At 40.8% G+C, this 25,562-nt stretch overlaps 1 protein-coding gene across 8 annotated transcripts in view; it reads left to right on the forward strand.

Annotated features, from left to right (window-relative positions):
- The window catches only part of dab2ipb (DAB2 interacting protein b), a 176,719-nt gene that overhangs the window by 67,191 nt on the left and 83,966 nt on the right, over positions 1 to 25,562 (forward strand). For 4 of the 8 annotated variants that reach the window (XM_006796814.3, XM_006796816.3, XM_035910289.2 and 1 more), the window contains one exon: positions 23,153 to 23,271. In XM_006796814.3, the coding sequence (XP_006796877.2) occupies positions 23,153 to 23,271 (119 nt within the window). Of the gene's footprint in view, positions 1 to 3,195; positions 3,818 to 23,152; positions 23,272 to 25,562 lie in introns of those variants that run through there. The other 4 variants (XM_006796815.3, XM_035910290.2, XM_035910288.2 and 1 more) reach the window with 3 other exon arrangements.

Here is a 25,562-nt window from a genome sequence, read left to right on the forward strand (position 1 = left end):
ATTTGGACAGATAAAACCAAGGTGGAGATGTTTGGACAAAATTTACGGCACCACATTTCACCTCATAACAGTGGTTAAGCACGGTGGAGGAGAAGTGATGAGTTGGGCACCTCGTGGTCATTGACCTGACCTCTGTATAGCCTCTGTATATCATTCTAGAGTCAAATATGAGGCCATCTATCTGACAGCTAACAGCTGGCTAAAATTGGGTCATGCTAAAGCACATGCAATCTCAAGCACATATCAGAATGACTTGAAAAGGAAAGAACCAAGGTGTTGCAATGCATCAGTCAAAGTCCAGCTCTCAGTCTGATAGAATACCTGAACGTCATGGCAGGAACTTAAGAGGAGCTATGTGGTCATTAACAAAAAAAAGTAAACCTTGCACATATCCTGATCAGTCATGCTATAAGCTTTGTTGACAATAGATAGTTTGGTAGTCATTTAGTATTAAAAAGTACTTTGCAATTCCAAATTATATTGCTGCTGGGGGAACTCTCCTTTGATTGTTTTTTTAAGCTGTTATTCTCAGATTTATTAGCATTTTGTTCTGGAGGTCTTATTTTGAAAAGCAATTTGAATTCTTGCAATGTTTGCCATATTCATTAGTACCTGCGAAAGCTTATTTGGTCCTTTTATAATGCAAAAGTTTGCAGCCAGCATACACATTAAAATGAAAGCCTGTGGTTTACTTTACTTTTTTCTTGGCCTTTCTTCCTTTTGGCCCTTTGACTGCCCTCTGGTGTGTTTGTCATCGAGGCAGAGGGGAGCCACCAGCTGTACACGAACTCTTCCTGACCCTGGACTGGCTGTCTATAAACTCCTGGCTGGTCAAACAAGAACTCATTGTAGGTAGCTATTCCCACAGCGACTATCATGCTGGCAAGATCAATCTGCTTTCAAATAAAAAAGAAAGCGGTCTGGCCTTACGCGCGCCGCTTTTGTGTGTATGAATAACACTCAACTGCCATATGAGTTCAGTAACCTTACAGCCTAGGTTTTTAAGACTTTGCGTGTTGTGTGGTTATTGCTGCTTTCACCTTTAAAAGACAGAAAATATGTACACTCTTCAGGGTTTTTTTGTTTTTCATGAGCTCAGCGGCAGCCATGCAAAACCTGGAGGCAATACATTTCTCCTGCTTTGCAGCAGGAGGCTCTGGCTTGATACTGAGTGATGTATGCTTGCTAAATACGCTCTGTGGGACCTCGGGAATGCCTACTCTATGTTATAAGACATGCAGGCGCAAACACACACTGCTATATTGTGTCGATGGGAGTTTATGGACTGGGGTAATGACAAAAACTCTTCACAGCATGCAGCGTTATGGTCCCCACTGCTCTCACTAGCAACAAGCAGCATCACAGTGAACAATTGAGCAGCCACTGAAGGAAGGAAATGTATTGCAGAGCGCGAGTATGAGAGAAAAAGAGAGGAAGACTTTGATTAGGTACAATCAACATAGAAATCCATTCATCTTGGAAACCATGGCAGACTTTGATTACAAGAATGTATAAAATTGACCTTTTTTGAGCTGTTTATGATTCTGTGTTTCTGATTAGATATCTTGATTTTTGTAAGTGCCTTTTTTGGTAATAAGTTTAACTTAACTTGTGACTTTTTAGTCAGTTTCCAGCTGGATCTAATAGCTGTTTTACATGAGTGGAGCTGAATTTTATTTTTTATTTTTTTATTTTTTTTGGGGGGGGGGTTCTGCCTTCAATTTGTAATTACATGGCTACAGTGAAAAAGTTTGGGAATTCAGCCACTATTCCTCTTGAAAGTCAGGATATCGACAGTTAAAATGACAGCGTAAGTGTATAAACAAGCAAATAAACAATGAAATCTGTTTATGTTTTGTGTGTCTGAAAAAAAATATAGGCCAATATATTGGAATATTGGATTTTAAAATTCACACATATCAGTATCTGTATTGTTCTTAAAAATCCTATATCAGCTGAGCTTTATCCATGAGCGTTCCCACTACTTCAGCTTGCTCTGACGACTTGAAAATCAATGCAGTTTAAACTATCTACACCGTGGCCATGTCCCAGGGAGTTTTTCTTTTTTTGGCCACACCAGTGCACTCTTTGCTCATCACACAACCTGTTTGCTCCCATTGACTCACCCAAATAAAATTCAGTTTGCTGGGTGGCTGTTTTGACAAAGTGGATGAGATGGAAGTCCAACTGGCCAAAACATGACTAGAATAGGAGTGCTGGAAACTGTGCTGTGCTTCACAATGTGACAGCCTTAAAGGGGCTAGAGGAGAAATCAGTGGACTTTGTTGGGACTCACTGTAGTCTTTTTTAGACATATTTTAACAAGCACGCAGTTAGATCTGCTTAGAAACCGTACCCAACATCAGAAAATGAGTATTAGAAATTTCATGTGAAGTGACAGGTGAAACCTGTTTTATTTAAACACATTACATCATCTACATTTTTGGAGTCACGCCAAGATCTCAAGAGCTCTGTAAGGTATTTAACAAAAATACCTATTTTAAAGGGGTGTCTCAGCAACCAACAGTTATTTGAAGTAAACCAGCTTTCAGGACTGGCTTCTCCAGAAAATCCAGCTCTGGAGCAAGTTTTTTTTGGTATGAATTAGCCTTATGTGAAGTCAGGAAGAAGCTAAAAGCACTTCCATAACTAAGCCCTAATGTGCACACATGTCTGCATTTGTTCCATTGTATTTAGATGTGGACTATGGGCCGTCTTCTTCATAGCATGCAGTGATTGGCTGCTTTATCACTCTTTATAGCTTATTTACATTTGCTTCTGATAGGCTGTCACTCCCAGGCATGCTTTTTTTTTGCCTAAGGAGGTAAATTAGTGGCTGACGTGTAAAACCTGGAACATGACTGAAAAAACTGGATCCGGAGCCACTGAATGTCAAAGGTTGTGACATTTTATTAGCAAGTGTTGCTTCCTGCTCCAGAGTTTGTCTTGTTTGGGTGTCTACAGCAGCTTTAGTTTGATTGTGGGAGGGAACTGAAACCTGCTGTGATCTGATAGCTGGCTTGTTAACTCCATTCCACTGAAGGCTTTGCCTGTTTTCTAGGCATCCCAAACTTTTTCCCCCTGTTGTTCTCAGCCACATAGTATGTTGTCTTCTCTACACTCACAGGATTTGAGTTTCAGGGGGTGAGAACAGTTGTTTTGACTGTGTAAAGCTGTGTGACAAATTCTCCTTCGCTCCTGTTTGAATGTGAGGAACTGGCTTTGTGACTGTCTCTAAAATTCCTTTAGTGCACTCTTGCACTGGGAGCAGGAACAGCTTTCCTGTCATTACGGATACACGCTCACACTATTCCGGACATCATGCCTTTGGGATCTCTGTGTGGGAAACTTTGAGGAGGGGGAGTGCTCAGAGGTTCAGAGCAGTAACCTGAGCTTGTGGGACAAGACACAAGTATTGGAGCTGAAGTAAATGTTCGATGGATTAATGTTCTCTTTCTTCAGACGGAAATGGTTTCACAGTGGTGGGGATTTTGTCCTGACACTACCCATGAGGACTTGAGTAGATGTGAATGTCTCCAAGAGGACTCCTGAGTGAAATTTTGCCATAAATTTGAGTTGTGATCCATGAAAACTTCTCCTCACATTTTTCTGCGCCGGTAGCACCTCAGGAGGACTTGGATTTTAGTGCTGTTCATATTTTTTTGTGTCGGATTCGGAGTGGGAAATCACACCATGGCTGGAGTTACAAGGAAGGGATCTGGGAGACCCTCATACTACTACAGATTCCTGGGCAAATCCCGACTGCAGCGTCAGCGGAGCCGGTCACGCAGCCGCACCAGGCCGTCTGCCAGCAGGGGTAATAAATACTACAACTGCTAAAAAAGAAAAAAAAGCTCACCATGCAGCAGTTTCAACCTCATGTACACAATGTTAGTTTAGATAAAAACTCGCTGGCAGGGCATTAATACTCATATAATCCGTGGCATTTCCTCTTTTCTAATTTTTGACATCTCTTCTGCATCGCTCATAGGAGAACTTCTCTTCTGGTAGCATTATTTTTAGTCCTGGCAACAACAAGCTGTGTGCTGCCGCTCGTGTTTGTGTGTTCCTAAGAAGAAGTTTGAGTTTGTCAGTTGACAGTTTGGCGGAACTATTCGCAAAGTGATGCTGCTCTCACATTTCACCATCAAAGCTTGGAAGCTTGCAGTTCATCGCGAACCTGATGAATTCCACCCTGTTTGGGCACTCTGCCCGCATGTGTGTTTTTTCTTATTAGCAGCCAAGAAAAAGCTTGAAGTCTGTTAGTTTTTCTGCACTGCATAACTACTTTGTCTTTATTTTTTTTTGCCACTCTGTGCCCTCCAGCAGTGTGTTTGTTCACTTTGCTGCTTCTCTGGATCACTGTACATAGTGCTTGCAGTGTTTGAACTGCAAGGTTCTAGTGAGAAGGCTTTGCTAACATTACTTGAATGAAGAGGAAAGAATTATCTCTGAAATCTTCAACCTATTGATTTTTTTCCTTCTAAGTGAGCTGCAGTAAGGTGCCAAACCAGGATATGAAGAAGAAAACTATGATTACTATGTGATTTACTCTGCAGTGGATGTGATGCAGAAGTTTCTAAAGTGAGGATAGTTCAGGAAAACATGTGGTTCTCGCTCACTGAGACTTAATGCTGATTGTGCTCCATCTCTTCTATAGTAAGAGACGGACAAAGCTGGACCTGAGCGTGAGAGCGAGACGAATGCAGTGTGTAGGTGCCTGCTTTGTACGTCTTCGCTCCAGCTGATGAAAGAGATGCTTTGAAGTCTCCACTCTGTGTCATTCACTCCTCCAAAGAGATCGCGCACACGCATGCACGCACACGTGCATCGAGTTTAAGTACAAAGGCACACGAAAACACGCTTTGCCTTGATCTCTGTGGCTAAGTCCAAGTTCCTTGCACAAAAAACTTTTACACACAGGCTGCAGATCGTTACGGTGACACACAGACGGGTAAGGACGGGTTGTGGTGGTGATGGATTGGCAAAAAGTCAGCAGTACTGAAGTTACATTCCCACTTCTGTTTCATTTGGAGAGAAAAAAGAGCTTTCCTTAGCTTGTAGGGTTAAATAAGATGCATATGCAGTAAGAAGAACAACGTATGCTCACCGGCCACTTCGTTGGCTGCACCTGTTCAGTTGCTTGCAAATGCAAATAGCTGATAAACCAATCGTAGGGAAACAACAAGTGCATTTACCTGTGCAGACATGATCAAGGGGGATTGCTCAAGTTTAAACCAAGCAGTTTTCGGCATTTTCAAATTATGTTGCAGTTTGCATGGGATCACCACAGTTGGACAATAGAGGTTAGGCGCAATTTTCTTTTTCCGTCCCACTGTCGCCAAGTGCTGCTGATCGGGAGTCGTCTGATTGTTGGGGTTTTCTCTGAATTATTGCAGGATGACTGTTGTTGTGATTTGGTGCTGTAGGAATTGAATTGAATCTTCTGATGGCTGCTTCCAGCAGGAAAACACACCATGTCACAAAGCTTAAATCATCTCAAACTGGTTTCTTGAGATTTACAGTGAGTTCACTGCACTCAAATGGCCTCCATAGTCACCAGACCTCAATCCAGCAGTGCACTTTTAGGATGTGGTCCAACAGGATGTGCATCACAAATGTGCAGCTGACAAATTTGCATCAACTGTGTGATGCTATCATGTGAATGTTTCCAGCTCTTTGTTGGATTTATGCCACAAAGAATTCAGGATGTTTTTAAGGCAAAAAGTAGCACAAAGCCAGTGCTAGGAAGTGTACCTAATGAAGTGGTCACTGCATGTACGTATGTAGCTTGTGAGATGAAGTAAAAAATAAAATAGCTAATTAAATCTGATGACATGTAAAATCAGCTACATGTTTACATGCAGGTGCACATATTTCAGTATTTTTGCTGCACTGTGTTAGCAGCCTGCTTCAGAAGCTACTTGTTGTCCACCTTGTGTTAAACCAAAAAGGAAATACTTTCATTCCTCAAATGAAAGGTGGTGTATTATATTCTATTGAGCTAGAATATAATACACCGCGTACTTCTGCAATGAATTCAGCCCATTGTTTAGTTCACTTCGACTCTTTGGAAGCAGAGTATGAAGCTGCTTTCACACACTGCAGAGCACTGTAGCCCTGAACTTTTCTATACGTCACCTGACGCATATTAACCGGCCTTTAAACCGCCACCCTTCTAGTACCAAGTCTTTGTGATGTCAGATTGTGCAGGTGTTCAAATAGTGCAACTAGACATCTGAGCCTTCACTGCTTGTGAGTGAGGATCTTGTGTATTTGCAGTGGTGCAAACAGAATTAAAGCCAAGCTATATCTCACCTAATTCTCCAGAGAGGCTCGAGCCTTCACTAATAGAATAACATCGTTTTTCTTTTTTTAGCACAAATGTAACACTTTTATTTTCATGCAGCCAAAAACGGGAGCCTGAATCAGTGCTATTGTTGCTCCAGATGGTTCAAAAGTTTAAATGAGCAAGTCTTGGCTTTGGCAGTCTTGCAGCTATTTCACAGCATTAGTGTGGTTAAAAACAAAGTAACTCTTTGTTATGCACATGTATGTTACGGCAGAGAAATCAAATCTATTTTGGTGAAATCAGATTAATTTTTTTTTATTTCTTACAGTTATGGAAGGTTTACTGCAGAAAGTGGACGGTTGCCTTCTTACTTGGGTGGCTGCACTTATTTTTGGTCCTTTTTGCACTGTCTTTGCAACTTGTAAGTATCTTAGCTTTGTGGGTCACGTCTAGATTAGCTGTACATTCTCTCGTCTCATCCAGAATGACTGCATTACCATAGAACAAATAGTACTACAACCACATCGTAGATTTTCTTTAATTTGCTGTAATGAGATCTGTGGGGAGAGAAGGAAAAGATAAGAGGTCTCTCTGGTAAACACTTTAGTGTGCCTGAAGCAAGATGAGACGCTATTGTTGAGATGTGTCGCGCATGTGAAGCGCAGCAGCAAAGCATGGAACAAAAAAAAAAAAAGTTTTGTTCACACCATATCTTGAGGAAGGTGCTGTAGCCTCTCTTGTCTATTGCACAGTCAGTGGCACCGATCAGATGGCAGCCGCATGAGCTCATGTGTTATTGTTTTCTGAGTGTGCGCTTGTCTGTGCATTGTTATCTGTGAATGGAAAATTTCAAGAAGGTTCACCCTCAGGATCACTCTGGATCTGTTTCCTCTGCTCTGCCGGGGCTGGCGACATTTACATACAAAATTATTGCTCGTCTGAAAAAGGGAGAGCGGCGCAGCCTGTTCTGACTTGCGCGTTTTGGAGCCCCCCCCTACCCCCTTCCCCCCGCAATCATGAAACTTGCATCTGAATTGTCCCCTGATTGGAGTACTGACTGTTTTTCACAACAGAATCCTTCATTTATCGCCTCTGTGTCAGACAAAGAGTCTTTGCATTACACAACAGCTTTAAAAAAAAGTTAAAAGTAACTCTACTGAACTTTTTCAGCCTCCTCAGAGAGATGTTTTTGTTCGGTGGAACAAAATTGGGTCTTTGAAAACGATATCCTCCCATATTGGCACATTTCTAACAGCAAAGTTGAGCTGTCATTAGTCACCAGCAGATCTTTCATGTACAAATCTGACAACAGATATCAGACTTACCTAAAGAGTGTTTTTGGAAAGTTTGGATCTTTCTCTCCCCCCAAATCTGCCAGTTACTCTGAGATAGAAATGGCTCTTTGTCCATTGATCTCAGTCTGCTCTTGCATATTTTTTTCTCCCTGTCTTTAAAGTTGGCAAAACATCACCTGAACACCACAGGAAGTGATTCTTTTCTCCCAGTCCTTCTAGATTACCTTGATTTTCCTTTCATCTGAGAAATCTTAGCGTTTTAAATAAGTTAGAGTAGTTTCAACTTCCCTAACCTTCATCCTGCTCCACCGAGTGTAAAAGAGATTTGTATTTTTGCCTTGTATGTCAGCCAAATTGGTTTGTGGATTGAAGTGCAGTTATCATCTTGGTTTTTTTGGGTTTATTTTGTGATGGATGTGACAAGTAAGAGGTGGATCTGAATGAGAAAACAATGACACTGTATGCTCAAAGGTCAGTTACAGTGTAACCAAGGTAACAGTATTGTAAATCTGCTCTATCAAATGAAACAAAATCATGTTATATTACATAGACATTTAACTCAGGAGCTTATATACTCAGGAAAATGCTTGAAGGTACAGTCAGTAATTTTTTGAGGGCATTTAATGGAAAAAAGGATATTGTACTCATAAATAGACACAGTTACACACTGTCCTGTGCGTCTATTAATAGATGTGCGTGCATTAATAGATTTGGAGTGAGTTTGCGGTTTGTGGGAGCCGCCATGTTAACCCACCATATTTGAATGCTGAATTCTCACCCAGTATTGACAGCTGAGGTAAACTGTGGACTGACAGCCTTCTGTAAATGGGGGAAAAATTGTGGGGCAGATCTGGATCTGGTGTAAACACTAGCAGAAAGATGCCGGCTACAGCCGTTATGAGCTACGGTCTAAATGTAATGTTTTTGCCACCATATCTATATTTATGGACTCAATTTATCAGAGATAAGAAAATAGAACTCTACAGAAAGAAATCCGTAATTTACTGATATCTAGTGGTGAACATTTTCTACACTGCAACCCTATTAAGGCCATAAATCAAATGGGGAGTGTTGTCATTTTCTGACAGACCTTTTTTTTATAATCTTTCATATGTTTTGCAACCATGAGGAGTCGCCCCCTGTTGGCCATTAGTAACGATCATTCACTATTCAGACCTGGATACTAAGGCCGTATTTCATATATGGTCTATTTCCTGCCCCAGACCCTACTGGAAATAGCAAATGTATTCTGTTTCAGCTTCTTGTAAAACATTAGATGAGGTGATCTAAAAGCCAGTCTTTAAATTGGGAAGTAAAGTTGAGGGTTAAGGGTGTCTCCATTGCCTTTCAGGCAGCATTACAATAATGGCAAGACTTTGTGGAGATACACACGTGAGCTAATAAGTGAGTGTTAGCCATTCCCTCCTGCATTTAATCTTACGCTTCACTGCACTAATCAGATAATGGCTTTATAGTAAAATTAAACAGTTTAATATGACCTGTGACCACTCAGTGGACTGTATGCATGCACAACAGCAAGTTTTGCAGTTCCTTAAAGTAAGGCAGAACTGCAGAAGAGAACAAAGGTGGGGAAAATTAAAAAAGAAATGCTACTGAAAAAGTTTAGTTGGACTTTTGAAGGGGAAAATTGACTTAGCTAGATAGTCCACGCAGAGGGTTTTATTATGTATAATCTGAATGTAAGAAGAGAGAGTACTGTAAAGTCCAGTAAAACACGTGCATAGCATGAGCTAAAAGACTGCAGGTACACAGACAGGTTAGTGACTGGTCCATTGAGAGTCCTAACCATATTCAGTAGTGGTGCAACGGATCACGGTTGATCCGTAATCCGAACCGATCCCACTCAACAGTTCGGCACGCACGTGATCCGAAGATTCAAAAAAGAAGAAGAAAAAAAGTATGTGTATGGTGCGCGTCGTCAGTCTGTCAATCGATAGTTATGGCCGGCGCTAGCGGTCCAAGTGGAGGAGCAGAGGAGTTTTCGGTATTTAAGCAGCCCTTTGCTGCCCGGTCTGACCGGGCTAAAGCTATTACAAAAGCTACTGGGGTGTTTAGCTGCAGACGGGAAGCCGTATTCCGTTGTGCAAAACAAGGGGTTTAAACTATGATGAACGTGCTTGAGCCACGCTATTATATCCCGTTGTGCGTCCACTTTAGTGGCAAGATCGTTCCAAGCATGTATGAGCGGGAAAAAATTTAAGTTGAGGCTGAACTGTCCCAGGCATCTTCTGTTGCCCTGACTACTACAAATGGGTGGACCTCCAGGGCAACGGAAAGCTACGTGACAGCTCATTATATCACAGCGGAGTGCGATATAATGAGCGGTATGTGTTATTGTAGGGCCTACCTTACAATATAAAGCGCCTTGAGGCGACTGTTTTTGTGATTTGGCGCTTTATAAATAAAATTGAATTGAGTGGTAGATACAAAGCCCTACACTGCCCTATATTGGAACATAATTTTTTTTTAATAATTGCGTGGAATGAATCTTGAGTTGAATGTTTTTAACAGGCACAAAATACTTCAATAAGTGAATAAGTAAATGTTAAATTTTTGGCTTTTTTTGCTCATCCTAAACTTAAAACCGTGATCCGATCCGTGACATTTTTTATCCGTTGCACCACTAATATTCAGTGCAGTCACACAAGTAACAACTGCATCAAATAGCACAACAGCACAGAAAGCGCTGCTGCCGACAGTCTGCAAGAAAGTGTTTGAATTGCTCAATAACAACTCAATAATGCATTACCACTGACAGCTATTGCTCGTAATCATATTCTCAATGGGTCATTACCGAGAAACACTTTTGATCCATGCTACTGCGTCACGTTTAATTTTTGTCAGGTTGTTTATGCTGTGTGCCAGTGCTTGTGTTTGTTCGCGCTGATATCTACTGATGGGAAGTGAGGACCGAGTTCGGGCTGATAGATGGGGAAATGCGTTGACAACAATTCAGACAACCGTGGTGACTCAGTTTCTCACTCCCACGTCACATTCCCACTGAAACTCAGGAAGTCAAATAAGTCCGCATTCTGGCTTTCTGTCCCTGAGTGTTCAGCTGCTTTAAATTTTAGCATGACAGAGAGAGAGAGAGAGAGAGGGGGGAAAAAAGAGGGTATTAGAGCTAAGTGGTGCCAGGTTCAGCCTTAACTTCAATGCCAAAGGAATCACTTTGCTGTTTTCTCTAAAACAGATTAGCCCTTTGATCTGTCTCTGCAGCTTGCTCCCGAGCCTCCTCTCTGTGATTAAAGTCATGTTTTAGTAAAGACTTCACTAATCAACACAGGCAACACGATTCTTTCTGTATTTTTGACTTCATTCTCCGCAGATGCGTACAATCAGGTCGAGAGGCTGGAGAATATGTGGGATCAAGTTTGCGTGGAGAAAAAAGTATTTCCCACTGACTTTGCCAGTTCTGTATTAAAAGGATGATGAGTGATAATGTTATCGCTTTGCCTCGACAATCATATAATAGAAAGCAGAGACGTGAAACGGAGAGACAGCTAATAGAGCAGGGCGGCAGTAAAGTGAAGCCATCAGAACCTCTTTGCATCATCGCAGTGTTTAACCCAGGATTACTCTCAGATCTTTTCTGAAGTCTGTGTCCTTGTTCACCCCCCAACCCACCCACCAGCCCGGTGAGTCATGGAGATGGGCCAGACGATGCAGTGTTTCTGAGCACCCGAAAAAAGAGTCCACTAACAGCCTGACAGGTGTAAGCAAATCCACCCCCCCTAAATCCATAGATATCAACTCAGATTACAAGGCAGGAGTAGTTTTTGCGAAATAGCTGTAGAAATATAGAAGATTATTGCCTGTCAACATGCAGCGGACTGTAGGTGCCACTGAAAATAGTTATTTTCTTATGGTATGTGCAAGAACACAGAAACACAGTTGACAGTGGAAATTGTGAAAATGTGACATTAATGATATCAGTTGGTGCATTTTAGCCATCGTCATCCTTAAAGTAACAGAATTCAGTTTTATTTACAGTATATAGCGCCAAATGACACCAGCAGCTGCCTCAAGGTGCTTTACATTACAAGGTAAAGACCTTGCAATCGTACAACATAGAAACTGTAAATTAAACAAGCTCCTATGAGAAGCACTTGATGACAGCGGGAACAAAAAAGCAGAAGCAGGTTCAGGGAGGGGCAGCCGTCTGCAGTGATCGGCTGGTAGAGGTGGTGCCATTAGCACATTTAAACAACAGAAGCCGACCCAAAGGGCTTCAGAGACAGGCATGTTTATATTCCAGGTCTCCAAAAAACATTCAAAATACATGAAAAACTGAAATGTGTGTTTTGTTGTATTAAGTAATTATTGGGGAAAGTAAAAATCACTGATATTTAGTGGTCAAAAATGTGCAAATTAATGATGATTCTTCTCATAAATCATGACATACTGCCTCTCCTACAGCCACCATTATAGGTTAAAAACACCAGTATCTGTTTTGGTATCGGCAACACTAGCCCTGTATTTATTGGGTATTTGATAGATAACAAGATCTGCAGTATCCCACAGCACTACCGACTGGGGGTTTAGGGGACAGAGGTGAGACAAAAGGCTCACTGTGGAAGATAGCCAAGTAATGATTAAATGCAGAGTGATGTTTAAACACAAAGTTAAAAAAACAGACAAAAAGAATAATCAAAATACAAAGACACTGAAAGCGCTGTAGCGCATATTATGGTTTGTATTGTTGGGACTTGTCTGTAATAATGCGATCGACAAAACACAAAGATTGAGAACAAATATTGTGAAGGCCAGAAGGCTGGAGTTTGAGTTCACCGTGTGCAGTTTGTATTCCTCAGAGGAAAATATTTTAAAGGCTTGCACAGAGGGCTGCGTAAGCACCCTAGTTAATATGGCGCACCATCGCTTGACTCTGAAAGAGCTCCAGGGCATCTTGACTTTGACCCCTCAAGTCTCCAAGAATCTTCAGGGGGGAAACTTGTCTTCCACAAGTCTGATAACTCCCATAGAAGTTCAGTTCGCCTGAAGTCTGGTGACTGTTAAAGTTAGCGAATATAATTGATATAGTCTTCAAACCCTTCAAACCATTCGGTGATAGTGGACTATGCAATTCCCATCAGGATACACGTGTTTTCTCACACTCAGAGTAACTCTGTATTGATTTGCAGTGACCCTTTCCTTCAAGCTGACCCAAATCATGTCAGGAAAAGAGCTCCACAGCCACCAGATTCCCCTCACTACAGGGACTCAAAGGTTTGGGTTTTCCCTGTAATTTGTCGGGTCAGCATGGGACACTCGCTCCATATCTGTGTGAGTGCTAGTGCACTAGTGGATGTTATTGAAGTTAGTAGGATATCAGCCAGCACTTACAGGAATGCTGCAGCTGAGTCGCCCTCTGCACAAACACAAACTTCCTCCTTCTTCGCCCCACTTCTCCTCCTCCTCCATCCTTCTCCTGTGCTTTTCCATAACAAGCTGCACACAAAGGCAAGAATGCGCCAAGCTAAACACAAACCAAAGCTGCTCTCTTTCTTCATATCGCTTGCATGTTGTTGGATGCGGATCTATATTCTTTGTAGATAAGAAGTAGTCAGCTGTTCCGCCGCTGGATGCTTTGTGCATCAGTACTTGTAATTTATCCATCAGCTGGTGGCACAAAGCTGACAGAAAGCTGAGGCTTTACATTCCTCATTGAGGTGTTAGTATTAAATTCAAGGATGATTTCATGTTTCTTTGATGTGTGCGTTTGCGTGTTGACTTAGGGATGGACCTTGGTGCCCAATCACAGCTAAGTGACCGTCGTTTGTGTCTGCACCAGTGACTTTTGCAGGCTGAAATAATTCTCTTTTATTCCCTGGTGTCGAGAGCCTCTCCAAGGAGACTGAGCAGCACCTCTTTATCGCCCCATCATCCCCGCACTGAGTAAATACAAATCCCACAGGTCAAAAGTCCAGCGCTGTCCCCACAGCTCAGCGTCAACACATCATGGTTTCTGTGTACGTGTGAGGAAACAGATGCAAACAGATCTCGCTCACCAAAACATGTTTTAGAATAGCCATTAAGTTTGATGGCTCAAAGCTGTGGTCGCGCTACAGCGTGTGCCTGGGTGGGCCTCTCCCGTGACTTCTGTTACATAGACTGAGCATGAAGTGAGATATTCCACTAAAAAGACCTGAGATCTGAGAAAAAATTCAAAGTTAGTTTAAAGTCTGAAAATTGAGTTTCCTTTAGTTGAGGGGAAAACAGAAAAATGATGTATTTGTGAAGCAACCATGATGAGAGCCGGGGTGGACTGAGACAAGATAGTCATCCAGGTAGAGAGAACAGAGCAAACACAGTCTGACAGCCTGTGATTTTATTTATTTCTTTTTTTCTGCAAGTTTTCATTGGTCTGAAGTGAAAGAGACAGTGTGTTTGTGTGCGTGTATGTGTGCGTGTATGTGTGCATGTGTGTGTGTGTGTGTGTGTGTGTGATCTCTCTTCTGCTTTTTTCCCCCTCCTGTCATAACACAAGAACTCTGCAATCTCTGCGGGGGCTATTTTCCAGCCCTGAGGGTATAGACTTCTTGAAACACTGATAACAGGATCCTGTAGTTAAACCTTCAGTGCATTAGCACAGTGAGCACAGTTTTGCTGCTGTTGTTGTATTTAAATCTTGGTAAATGGCCTGCATTTGTATAGCGCTTGACTTAGTCCCTAAGGACCCCAAAGCGCTTTACACTACATTTAGTCATTCACCCATTCACACACACATTCACACACTGGTGATGGCAAGCTACATTGTAACCACAGCTGCCCTGGGGCGCACTGACAGAGGCGAGGCTGCTGGACACTGGCGCCACCGGGCCCTCTGACCACCACCAGCAGGCAACGGGTGAAGTCCTTGCCCAAGGACACAACGACGGAGACTGTCCGAGCCGGGACTCGATTAGTGATCGGTTTCAAGTCGTTCCATAGCTCTGTCAAACTTCAGGAAAACTTTCAGCTGGTTTTACTGTTGTCGCTTTTATAACACCATATTTGGTCACACAGTGAAGCTTTTTAAATAAAATCATGTTTTTGTTTTACCACTAGTATTTAAGGGGAACAATTCTAGGTGCCATGCAAGGTTGGCGCTAAAAAGGAGTCCATCTACATTATAATAACCTTTAAATACCTGTAAGTAAAGGATATATTTAAAAGATGGTACTAAACGCAGTTTTGGTCTCTATACATAGTTTCTCTTCCACACAACAACTCTAAGTACAGTGATTTAAAAAAAAAACAAACAAACAAAAAACAACGTTTTAAACTACCTTAACTAATTCAATTGAGTAAGGGGTGTGGCTGCCTTGATGTGTCCACTAGGTATCATCCACTACAAGTTATTAAACTGGACCTCTGTAACGTGTCTGTGCTGTTTGTCCCTTTTGAAGGATCATTAATAGGTTAGTATTATCTCTTGCTGTGTAGTTTAAATCATCCCAGAAGTTTCTGTTTCAGTTTTAAGTGGTTTATTAGTTACTTGGCACTAATTAGTCAATATATGAGTTTATAAATGCAACATGCTAACTAGCGGTTGCGGCTAATTTTAGTACTCAACAATTTCATCCAACTTCTGATTTAAAAATACAAAACCTGGCAGTGTCCAGAATACTAATCTTGAAGCTTCGTTTTGATTTATTTATTAATGATTAAAATGCAAATGTAATACAATAGACAAAGAAGTGTGTGTTACAACGATGTCAAATAAACATAATGAAAAAGTTACAAATAATAATGGCTTTTAAAACCTTATTGTTTAAGAATAAATTGCGGGTACGCAGAGTTCAATTTCCTCCAAGAAATGAGGTAGCGTGAGAATTTGCATTTATGAATGTGGGATTTGGGAAAGAGTCAAATCAAACTGATGAGGTGAAATGCCTTTGAGCTGCTCTCACTAAAGTCAGAACAACCAAATAAAATGTAAAGGCTGTCTAAAAGTAAATGGAAATAAATAAATAGGAGCTAGTCCCGGGGAAAATCTCACAAAAAGCGCACAATGTATATGTATCACCCTTATATTTGTATACAAAGTTTTTCTATGAATTAATGTACATGTAAAGGGAAAAATCCTAATATTTCTAAACAACATGAACAAACAGACAGAAGGGCTACAAACACAATGCAGAACCCTTTTGGGTTTATTGGTAAATTTGTATCTGATCTGAGTAACTGAATAGTAAACCTTCATTGTTGAACTACTGATTTGCCAGGAGAATACTATTAGATGACTTGTATAGAATAGAGCTTCACAAAACATCTAACCAGTACAGCTCGTAGTTCCCCCCCCCCCCAAGAACACACATGGAGTTAAACTGTAGCAACATGGATTAATGTTTTATATACTACAAAGGAACGGTATAAGAATTATAAATGGACCTGATTATTATGAACAAGCGAGTGCAAGATTCATTAAACTGCATGCCTTAAAACATTCTGATTTAGTTGAGCTAAGCACCACACTGATATTGTACAAAGCACAAAATAATCTCCTTCTAAATTATATTTAGAGGTTGTTTGAAATTTGAAAGGAAGAGAAAAACTTAGAGGACAAAAATTTCATAAAAGCAAAAGATAATGGGTGTAAACCTGTGTAGCAATTGTGATGAGGGATTAACATTATTTTGTTAACTATGTAAGTTTAAAAAATAAAATCTGGTGCTACATATAAAAATTAGATAGGCGTCTTTGGCGTTTGTTTTGGTGAAATCTAGTGCTGACATTTAGAATACGTTGTGTATGTTGGCCAAGAATTGTGCTTTTCCTATCAAATGGAATTCTTGATTGTCCAAATTTATTTATTTATGTAACCTGATTATTGCAGTCATTTTTATGACTGATCATTCATAAATTAAATATAAAACAGTCATAGACTTTTCTTAGCTGCCATTCAGAAAGAGTGTAGAATGATGCAGATTTATAAATACAAAGTAATAATACTGATCCCTAATAATAGGGTTATCAGAGGGTTTCTGCAGGTCCCTATTTTGTCTGTTTGTTATCTGTGATATTATATACATACTTAAGGAAGGAAGAGGGAAGAGGGTAAGGAAGAGGAAGACTATCATTGAGCAAACAACAACATAGCAAGTTTAAGCATATTAAATAAGCCATGTAAATGTTTTTAAAGCACTCAGTTTGTCTTTTTATATAGCGGGATATGCACACAGTGTAATTTGGTGACAATAAATGAAAACACAAACTGTATTTATAAGAAATCTTTAGGTGTCATTTAACAGGCCAATTCTGCTTTTTGTGTCCTGTCTTAGTTATCTGGCATAAAAGCATGCTATGTTGTATTAACTCATACAAACAGCAGAATCAATGTGTATATATAACAGATGAATCTTGTTTTCAGGGACACAGAGGAACTTTTAATTGTCAGTCATTTGTTTCGGGGGAGGAAAAAAAGGAAGGCTGATTTTTCTTGTCCTGAGTACAGCAGAATCATTATCTGCTCCAGCAGAACAGAGTGCAGATACTGAATGTTCTTTTTCACATCATTTGAAGGTAGATTAAAAAACCCTGTACAACAATATCTTCCTTACAATTTCATCAGTTATCACAAAGGCACTTAGCAAAACCTGCTCCTTGTGGTTATAAAAATAATCCGTTCATCTAAAAGAACAATGTCTACGTAGGAATCAGGCATTGTTTTTATTTCACCGTGCTTTAAAACAGAAGTACATTGGTACAGTCATGCAAAAAGTGTGCTGGTATGCAAAATATTCCACACCGGACCGGTTTTCACATTGATAATTAACTAGATGTTATCAGTGTTCTCTGTCTGACATCTGCCTACCTGATTTGGATAGTTTCTTTTCTTTATCAACACAACTGGATATGTGTACTGGGTAGGTAATGCTACCTTAACTGGGAGTATTAAATATCACAGTTTGCTTCCAGAGATCTATACCACAAAGCCGGATTTTGTCTTTTCAAGGGTTAACTCTGGGTTTTCTGTACTATGATAGTGGTTAATTTCTTATCAGATTGAATCTCCATGGCAATTTACTCTGTAATCCTAACCTGCTCCAGATTAGAGGAACTGAGGAACCTATAACAAGTCACCATTGTACTTACTGACCTCATATCAAATTTCTATGACAATTAAGCCTATTGAATTCTGCTTTTATATTTAATAGGTTTAATCGTCATACGATATCTATAATATTTATAATTGAATACATGTGTCCAGTCTGAAGTTTCCATATGCTCTAATTTTACTGGAATAGTTTTTATGTTCTTTAGAGATTTTTAATCACCATTTTATCATCATCTGACAAAGTCTCTAATTGGAGTAGGTGACACTCATAGGGATCATTTTCTGTGAAACACACGTTTAAGATTGGTTAAATGTTCCCAACACCACACCTTTAATGGGAACGCACAGGGGAAGCCCTGTGTTAACTTGGCAAATTGATACCCAACTTGATGTTTTTTATCCTGATTGCACTTCACTTTGTAGTATAGGGCCAAGAAGTGGGATAGTCTCAAAATCCTGCGTCCTCCCTCCATTGCCCTCAATCCTTTAGGAAATTGCTCCTATTCAAGTCTGAGGAGTGAAGGTTCGATACTGATCAAATAACAGACAAGGCGAAGAAGAAAGGAAGATTTTAAATGCTTCAAATGACTGTTTCATCAGCAGCTGAATGACAGAAGTCCTTATTTTGAAAATTAAAAATAAAAAGATCAACAGAAAAAAATACCTGTACACTTAATTTAATGTAAGAGACTGCAATAGGTGTGCTTAGACTAGCATAGAGAAGAAATCTCCACATATCCTAGTTTACAGTACTACACTATGCAACCACCTGTTTGGTTCAGTAAAGTTTTATTTACATAGGCCCAAATCACAAAAAGGTCCTTTATATTGTCCCTTATTAAGGTAGAGACCCTACAATAATACAGACCAAAAACCCCAACAATCAGACGATGCCCAATGAGCAAGCACTTGGCAACAGTGAGAAGGAAAAACTCCCTTTTAACAGGCAGAAACCTCCAGCAGAAACAAACCTCCAGCTCAGGGAGAGGCAGTCATCTTCCATGACCAGTTGAGGGTTAGGGGAGAGAGGCTGTTGCCAAAAAGTCAAATAAATCTCCTTTAAAGGTCAAGTGCATTCACTCATAGGCTGCACTCTGTCTGGCTCTGCTGGCCAGACACAGTGCAGCCTGGGCGCACATATTCTAAGCTCCCAGCTATCAGTTGGTTTATACTGTTTTAAGCCCCCAAGGGCTCAAACTAGCACTGCTAACACTTCCAACTGTGGGTGGAGTCAAAACAGAAGCATGGCTCTTTTTGTGGTAGGTGCTCATGGGGGACAGAGGTTAGTTTTTAGGAGATGAAGGTGTGACGATGCAGTTTTTGGACAGATCGAAGAAAATACATGAGCTCATGATAAGGTAAGACAATTAGCTGGATAAAGAAATGAAGTCATCAATGAGAAACAGAAAGGAGGTGAGAACAGTGCACTGTATGGCCTTAGGTCTTTGACACTTGGTTTTCCGGTAACACCCTTTTGACCCAGCTGCTGTCTGTGAGCTCCCTGTGATCTCTGATCCTCTGACCTTACAAATGTAGCTCCCAAACACACACGTGCACCAACACACACACCTTTAAATCTTAAAATAGCTACAGTTAATAGCAGTTCCCCAGAGCCCCCAAGCAGGATGTTTCAACAGTCTGAGACCAGCCACCACATGCTGCTCAGAGCAGCTCTTTCATCGTTTTCTTCCGGATTCTGATTGGAACTGGTGTTTTTTAATTTAAATTTCATTGAGTGCGACTGTTTACAGCTCGCCGTCTGCTTGCGGCTTAGAGTCGGATACGGGAGCGAGTTATAGCGAGAGGGTGGTGTGGGGGCAAATTCCACGCGCTTGTGAAGATCCATCGCACGCAGATGTTGAAAACATGTGGAAGCGCTGGCTGCAAGTTTCACACACAGCAATTAGTGTAGAACTAAACGATGTGTGTTCGTGTGTGTCCTTTATGCGCGAGCTTCCCTATTGAGCGCTTGTAGCAGCCAGCTGTACGTAAGTGGGGGGAGATTTCCGTGACGAAGTTAACTGGAGGGGTACATTTATTAAAGTTGAGCGGAGAAATGCGCCAGTGCTGATGATAACCTTAATCAAGCCCATTTTCTCATGAATGATTTACTGATTTTATTTATTTTAGACAGAAAGCATTTGTTGTCTGGTATAATATACTAAAAACAATATAGTATGTGGAGCATCACAACAGATCGAGAGGTGCAGGTATCACCACAGAAGTCCACTGTGTTCCTCGGATTTGTACGCAGCCCTTGTCCTATCTAGACATGGACTCTCTTCTATGTAGGCATGGACTCATCTTGACACACTTGACAGACAGGGCTCTTGAGTTTTCTGTTTCATACAGATATAATGGTTTTAGATGAGTCTAATTCTGATTATCTTATCTCTGACTGCACATTTCTGCTTAGCTACATGCTTAGCTAGTTTGCTTTGCCTTCACAGAGCAATGGATCTCTACTCAGAGGATCGGGCTTTTTCAATTACAGAGACTTGAATTCGCTCCATGTCAGAGCATGTTATGGCCGTCTGCTTTTTGATGCTCTGGACCACGTGTGTTTTTCTTCTGTTCTCTTTGTGTGGGCTCGGGATGCGAGCCTATGCTTCGCACAGCAGGAAGTGCTATTCCCATGCTTGTTCTTCAATTACTGCGTAACAGCGCTTAATACAGTCAACCAGCCTGTTAAGCAGCAGACAGCTAATTTAGCACAGCTCAGCTTGATGAGCGAACAGAAAAGACAGCACTGACAAACACATCTTCCGTGTGTGTGTCTGTGTGCGCCCTGTTAGGATATGCTCTGAATGCAAATACCATATTAGACACATGTCACATTTGATGCAGTTTTTGGTCATGTCATAGCAATCCTGAGCCACTTCAGTCCTTAATTAGCTGAAACCAGAATATTCTAATGCATAAATATTTCCACGCTAAAGTCAATGTTGATGCAACATCAAAACTTCCCCAAAAGTTGGTATATAAAAGGTGCATAATGGACATTTTATGTCAAACTTTAAGAAAATTGTAAAAGAATCACACGTTAACATTTTCAAGATTTTGGTAATATCCTCATCTCAACAAAATGGTCATTGCACCTATTAAATATGATGCCCAACTATAGATTTATGGGTGCGTATGTGTGTGTCAGGATGTTTAAAGTCACGTACAACTACCCACATTTAATCTAATCTAATTTATTCCATTAGAGCTCATTTAACTGTTCTAGCATGCCCTAATTGAGGCCATGTCCTCACCGAGATCTCTGAATGTGTCTCTTGTTGTATAAAAGTCTCGAGTCTTCTTTCTTTATATTCTGCTCAGAAAACACAAACTAAGTCCAGAAAACTATTGAAACATATGCAAGCATTTATGGAAAAACAGTTTTTACGGGCTTGACAGTCAATAAAGTTGATATATCAATGGCCTCTGTCCAGATGATCTCACACTGCTTCAATAATGTTAATGTCAGGGCTCTGGGGAAGCCAATCCAAGACTGAATTTTAAAAAATACATAGTGGAAATTCTACCAGTGTATGCTTTCATTGCATTTCCAGATCATTGCCATATTAAAATGGTAAATGGCCTGTATTTATATAGCGCTTTTCTAGTCCCTAAGGACCCCAAAGCGCTTTACACAACCAGTCATCCACCCATTCACACACACATTCACACACTGGTGATGGCAAGCTACATTGTAGCCACAGCCACCCTGGACCGCACTGACAGAGGCGAGGCTGCCGGACACTGGCGCCACCGGGCCCTCTGACCACCACCAGTAGGCAACGGGTGAAGTGTCTTGCCCAAGGACACAACGACCGAAACTGTCCGAGCCGGGGCTCGAACCAGCAACCTTCCGATTACAAGGCGAAACATGCTTGAAACATTAAGCCCAAGTCATGATGCTGCATGGTAGATTGTTCTGCCTAGATTCTCAACACCACTGGGTGAAATGCAGCCCCAAACCATGACCGAGCCTCCAGCCTTCCACTAAGATAATTTCTGATGAGACTTTGGTGAACAAATTTAAAATACAATTTAAAGTTGTTTCTTTGGCAAGTTGTTTGGCATCTGTCAATGCAACATCAGTTCATTCCGTGAGTTAGCTCGAATGCTATTTTTATGCTTGAATGACAGAAGGTCAGTGTTAAGTGGTGTGACAAAGAAAGAAAGAAACAAAAAGTGCACTCGTCAAAAAATGGTGAGGTACAAAGAGTGGAGCGGAAAAGCAGCTGATGCCTCAGAAATCTTTGAAAAGATTCCAGAAAGCCTGGAGAACTATTGCTCAAGACCCCTTTAAAAGTTAAAACCACATCTCGCTGCTTGGAAACAGAATATAAAGAATTTATGGGAATTTATGAAGCCTTTTGTACGTTACTGTATATAATCAATTTTCAGTCCATCAGTTGTTTAACACTGAGATGTTAGTTCACCCACCGCCTAACATCTGATCTTTCTGCTCTCTACCTGTGAGCTAGCACTTTGCAGTGACGGCTGTCTGAAATCTGTGAGGACTTGCATGCTCAACATCACTCACATTCCTCTTGGACGTGTCCAGATATGCTTGTTCTTTGCACATTTGCAGTTTTTGACTCCACAGCTCTTTCAAAACGTATTCAGATGAGCGTGTTCTTAAATCATGAAGGTCTGTGTGTCTGAGTTCAGAGGGGAAACTGAACACTACACGAGAGACGTAAGATAACATATCACGGATGAGTTTAGTAAGTGGGTGACGGGTGGGAAAATAAGAAGTGGAAATGTAATGTGCATGTCTTTATATCATGTCAAATATAAAATAAAAAATGAAAGGGCTTATTTTTGTTCTTATGAAAGTTTAAACTATTGTGTATCAGCACCGAAAGCATTCATAGTCTGCATAAAGCTTTGCTAAAGTTGATGAAAGCATTAGGTTAAGGTTTGAGCTTGTGATGTTGTGTTTCATACACATCAGAAGCTTTTCTTTTTGTAGAGTGTTTTGAGTTCACTCCAGTTTGAGCCCATTTCTCACCACGAGCTCCAAACCTTTATCTCTATCACGCTGCCTGTGTCAAAGGTCGGCCTGGTCAGTCTGACACTTTGATCGAGTTGTGTTTGGAGTCTTTCTCCTTCCTCTTTGAGTTTCTTTTTCGTCTCTTGATTCTTCAGTTTGTTGAAAATGAAAGGTTGAGCGAGTTTAAAAGCAATCATGATGCATGATGTTTGACATGATGTGCACTTTAAAATGCATCACGACTATTGTGAAATATGGGGAAAAAATAGTTTTCTTAAGAGGAAAGAAGAACAGTGCCACCCCCATATGTATGTAGCTTAGCAGACTGAAGGGAAACCGTCTAGTCTCTGTCCAAAACTCTGTTCAGCTCCTATAAAATGATTTGATAAATGATTTAAGCAAGTGCAGGACAGCATGTTAATTAGTTGGCTTTGGAGGTGCTGATTAGTGAGTTTATCGGATTGATGTTTTTACGATTCTAAGACCAAACGTTAAATCTTCTCTCTGTTCAGAGTCTCCTCCAGAAAGGACAGGACGCCGCCGCAGTATGCCGGGGTCCTCGGACAAGAGCACACCGTCCATGGAGCCTACATCCACCGCTGCGACGCCTTTCAGAGTCACCGTGAGTACTGTGAGTTTGTCTTTGTCTTCCTTTTTTCTGCCTCTTCTTTGTTTTATTCTCTGACTTTGTCATTTTCTCCCCATTGATGTGCCTTAGCAGGCTGTTTCTTATAGAACAGGTTTGCTTTTTCCCCCTTTTTCTCAAGGCTCGTCTGGCATCCAGATGGAAGGATGCCAATCTGAAACTCATTTGCTTTAAGTGTTTGGAACGGGGCCTTTGATGTTTGGCGTCTATGCAACACAAATACATTTGCACAATTTGGGTTTCTACTCAGCACTCAAACCCTCATTGATTTTGATTTCCCTTCATTAAATTTCTTACTCTTATTCGAATAGTTCAAGTGAGCTAAGGCACGCACATACTACCACACCTGTTCGTGCTCGGCACCCATCCGCCATCTAGCGTGCTTGTCCTCTCCTCGGTCAAGCGCGCACACAAATGCAGAGCAGTGCTTTGCCTGTCATGTTGCATAATTCTGCTGTGCTTTCTGCCATGTTTAATTCAGCAGATAAACAACCAGTTGATTAAGCAAAAGCATCCTCTATGAGTCATCAATTTAAAGATAATTAGCAATTAGCGGCGCACATTTCCATTAATAAATAATGAGCGGGGAGATGTCGCCCCAGAGGTGAACTGTAAACAGTCGAAGTTAGGCCAGCAGAGCCACACACGCTCAGTAATTAGTCTCTCATAAAGAACATTCTATCTTTGTATAAACCATCAGCCTTTACAGGTACACCAGTGGACTCAATTAAGAGCTTCACACTCTTGCATCATTCCTGAAACCAGAAATTATATATTTGCTTTCTTTCATTTCCTTCTTTTCCCCCACCATCAGCAATATTCTGCACTCAAATGACTCTAGTGCTCTAATAAAAGCCCACAGTCAATGTAATAACAATAAACAGTAGACCCACTAGTGCTGGACCACCTGCAGGGTGACAATAAAGTCTGTTACTCATATAAGACGATCACAGTTTGCCAACCTAGAGATGGCGAAACTGTAATCTGCCCTTATAAAAAGATGGAAATGGTATTGGGACAGGTGTGTGTGTGTGTGTGTGTGTGTGTGTGTGTACTCGTTCTCTGACCTTTTAATTCTGATTGTATATGCTACCACTGTAACCAGACTTCCCGAAATTTAAAAAAAGAAAAGGAGAACTGAAAGCTTGCGGAGAGCAATATAAGAACCAAATGAAGAAGTAAAAGCTTGGAGGAGACAGAGAGGCTCAGGTAGGATGGGCTAGACACTGGGTAAGCATCTCCTCAGCAGCTCCTTTGTACTTTCCAAAGGAAAAGGGTAGAGGAGTGCAGCACTGCTGGTCACATGACCACTTAACTTGCTTCTGATGTTTTATTGATGAGCAGCAGTAACTTTTTGTGTAAAGAAAACAAGCTTCCTCAGGGGACATTTAACCCTCTCCTGCACTTTTCCCTATACTGCCCCCCTCTGGCGTCTGTCGGTATTACAGCAAAAGTTCCCCTCACAGCTACATTCTTACCTGCACATGTTATAAGTAACATTTGACCATTATTTTTAGTGACCAATATTTTCAGCTTAAATTACTGAAGGGAAACAAGATGATTTTACCAACACAGAGACTAGCAGATCATACAGATACTTCTACACTGAAGATAGATGCAATTGAGATTGATATGCAACCATATTATTATAAATATAACCTTGCTGTGTTCACACTGTAGACAGTATGCTGCTCTTGGCCTCTTTCTCCAAGATAGAGAAGGGAAGATCATGTTTTATGCTGATGATGTCTGTTTCCTACTGATTAATGCCGGCAAAAACAAGACTTACTGGAAAAGCACCGTCAACTTCAACTCAGTTTCAAAGAGCTTAGCAACAAGTACAGGTATGCCTTAAAGACAGAGACAGGATGTATCTTAATGCAAAGCATACATAAATATACCACAACCTAAGAGGCAGTAAATAACCATGGCGTACAAAGCACCACACATATTTTAAATCTTAGTGCATATATCTTGTGTAATTGTCCTAGCATATGTATCCATGTGTGTTTCCTAACTCATCTTAGACACGTTAAAAAATCTGGATTAAACCTATGATATAAACTACCTAGTTATAATCTATATGCACTCAAAAGTTGATCATTTGAAAATGAACAGCAACGGTACATCTACATTATGTGTACATTGCTGACATTACGTGCACGTGACATGTGCAACGTTGTACAACGCTAGCAGTGTCTGCAATTGATTATTTTGTATTATACAATGAAAATTTAGCAAAGATAAATATGTTTTTATCATTCACTGGTTAGATT

This window comes from Neolamprologus brichardi, chromosome 7, assembly GCF_056152115.1.
Source record: "Neolamprologus brichardi isolate AB-2024 chromosome 7, ASM5615211v1, whole genome shotgun sequence".
Classification (NCBI taxonomy): Eukaryota; Metazoa; Chordata; class Actinopteri; order Cichliformes; family Cichlidae; genus Neolamprologus; species Neolamprologus brichardi.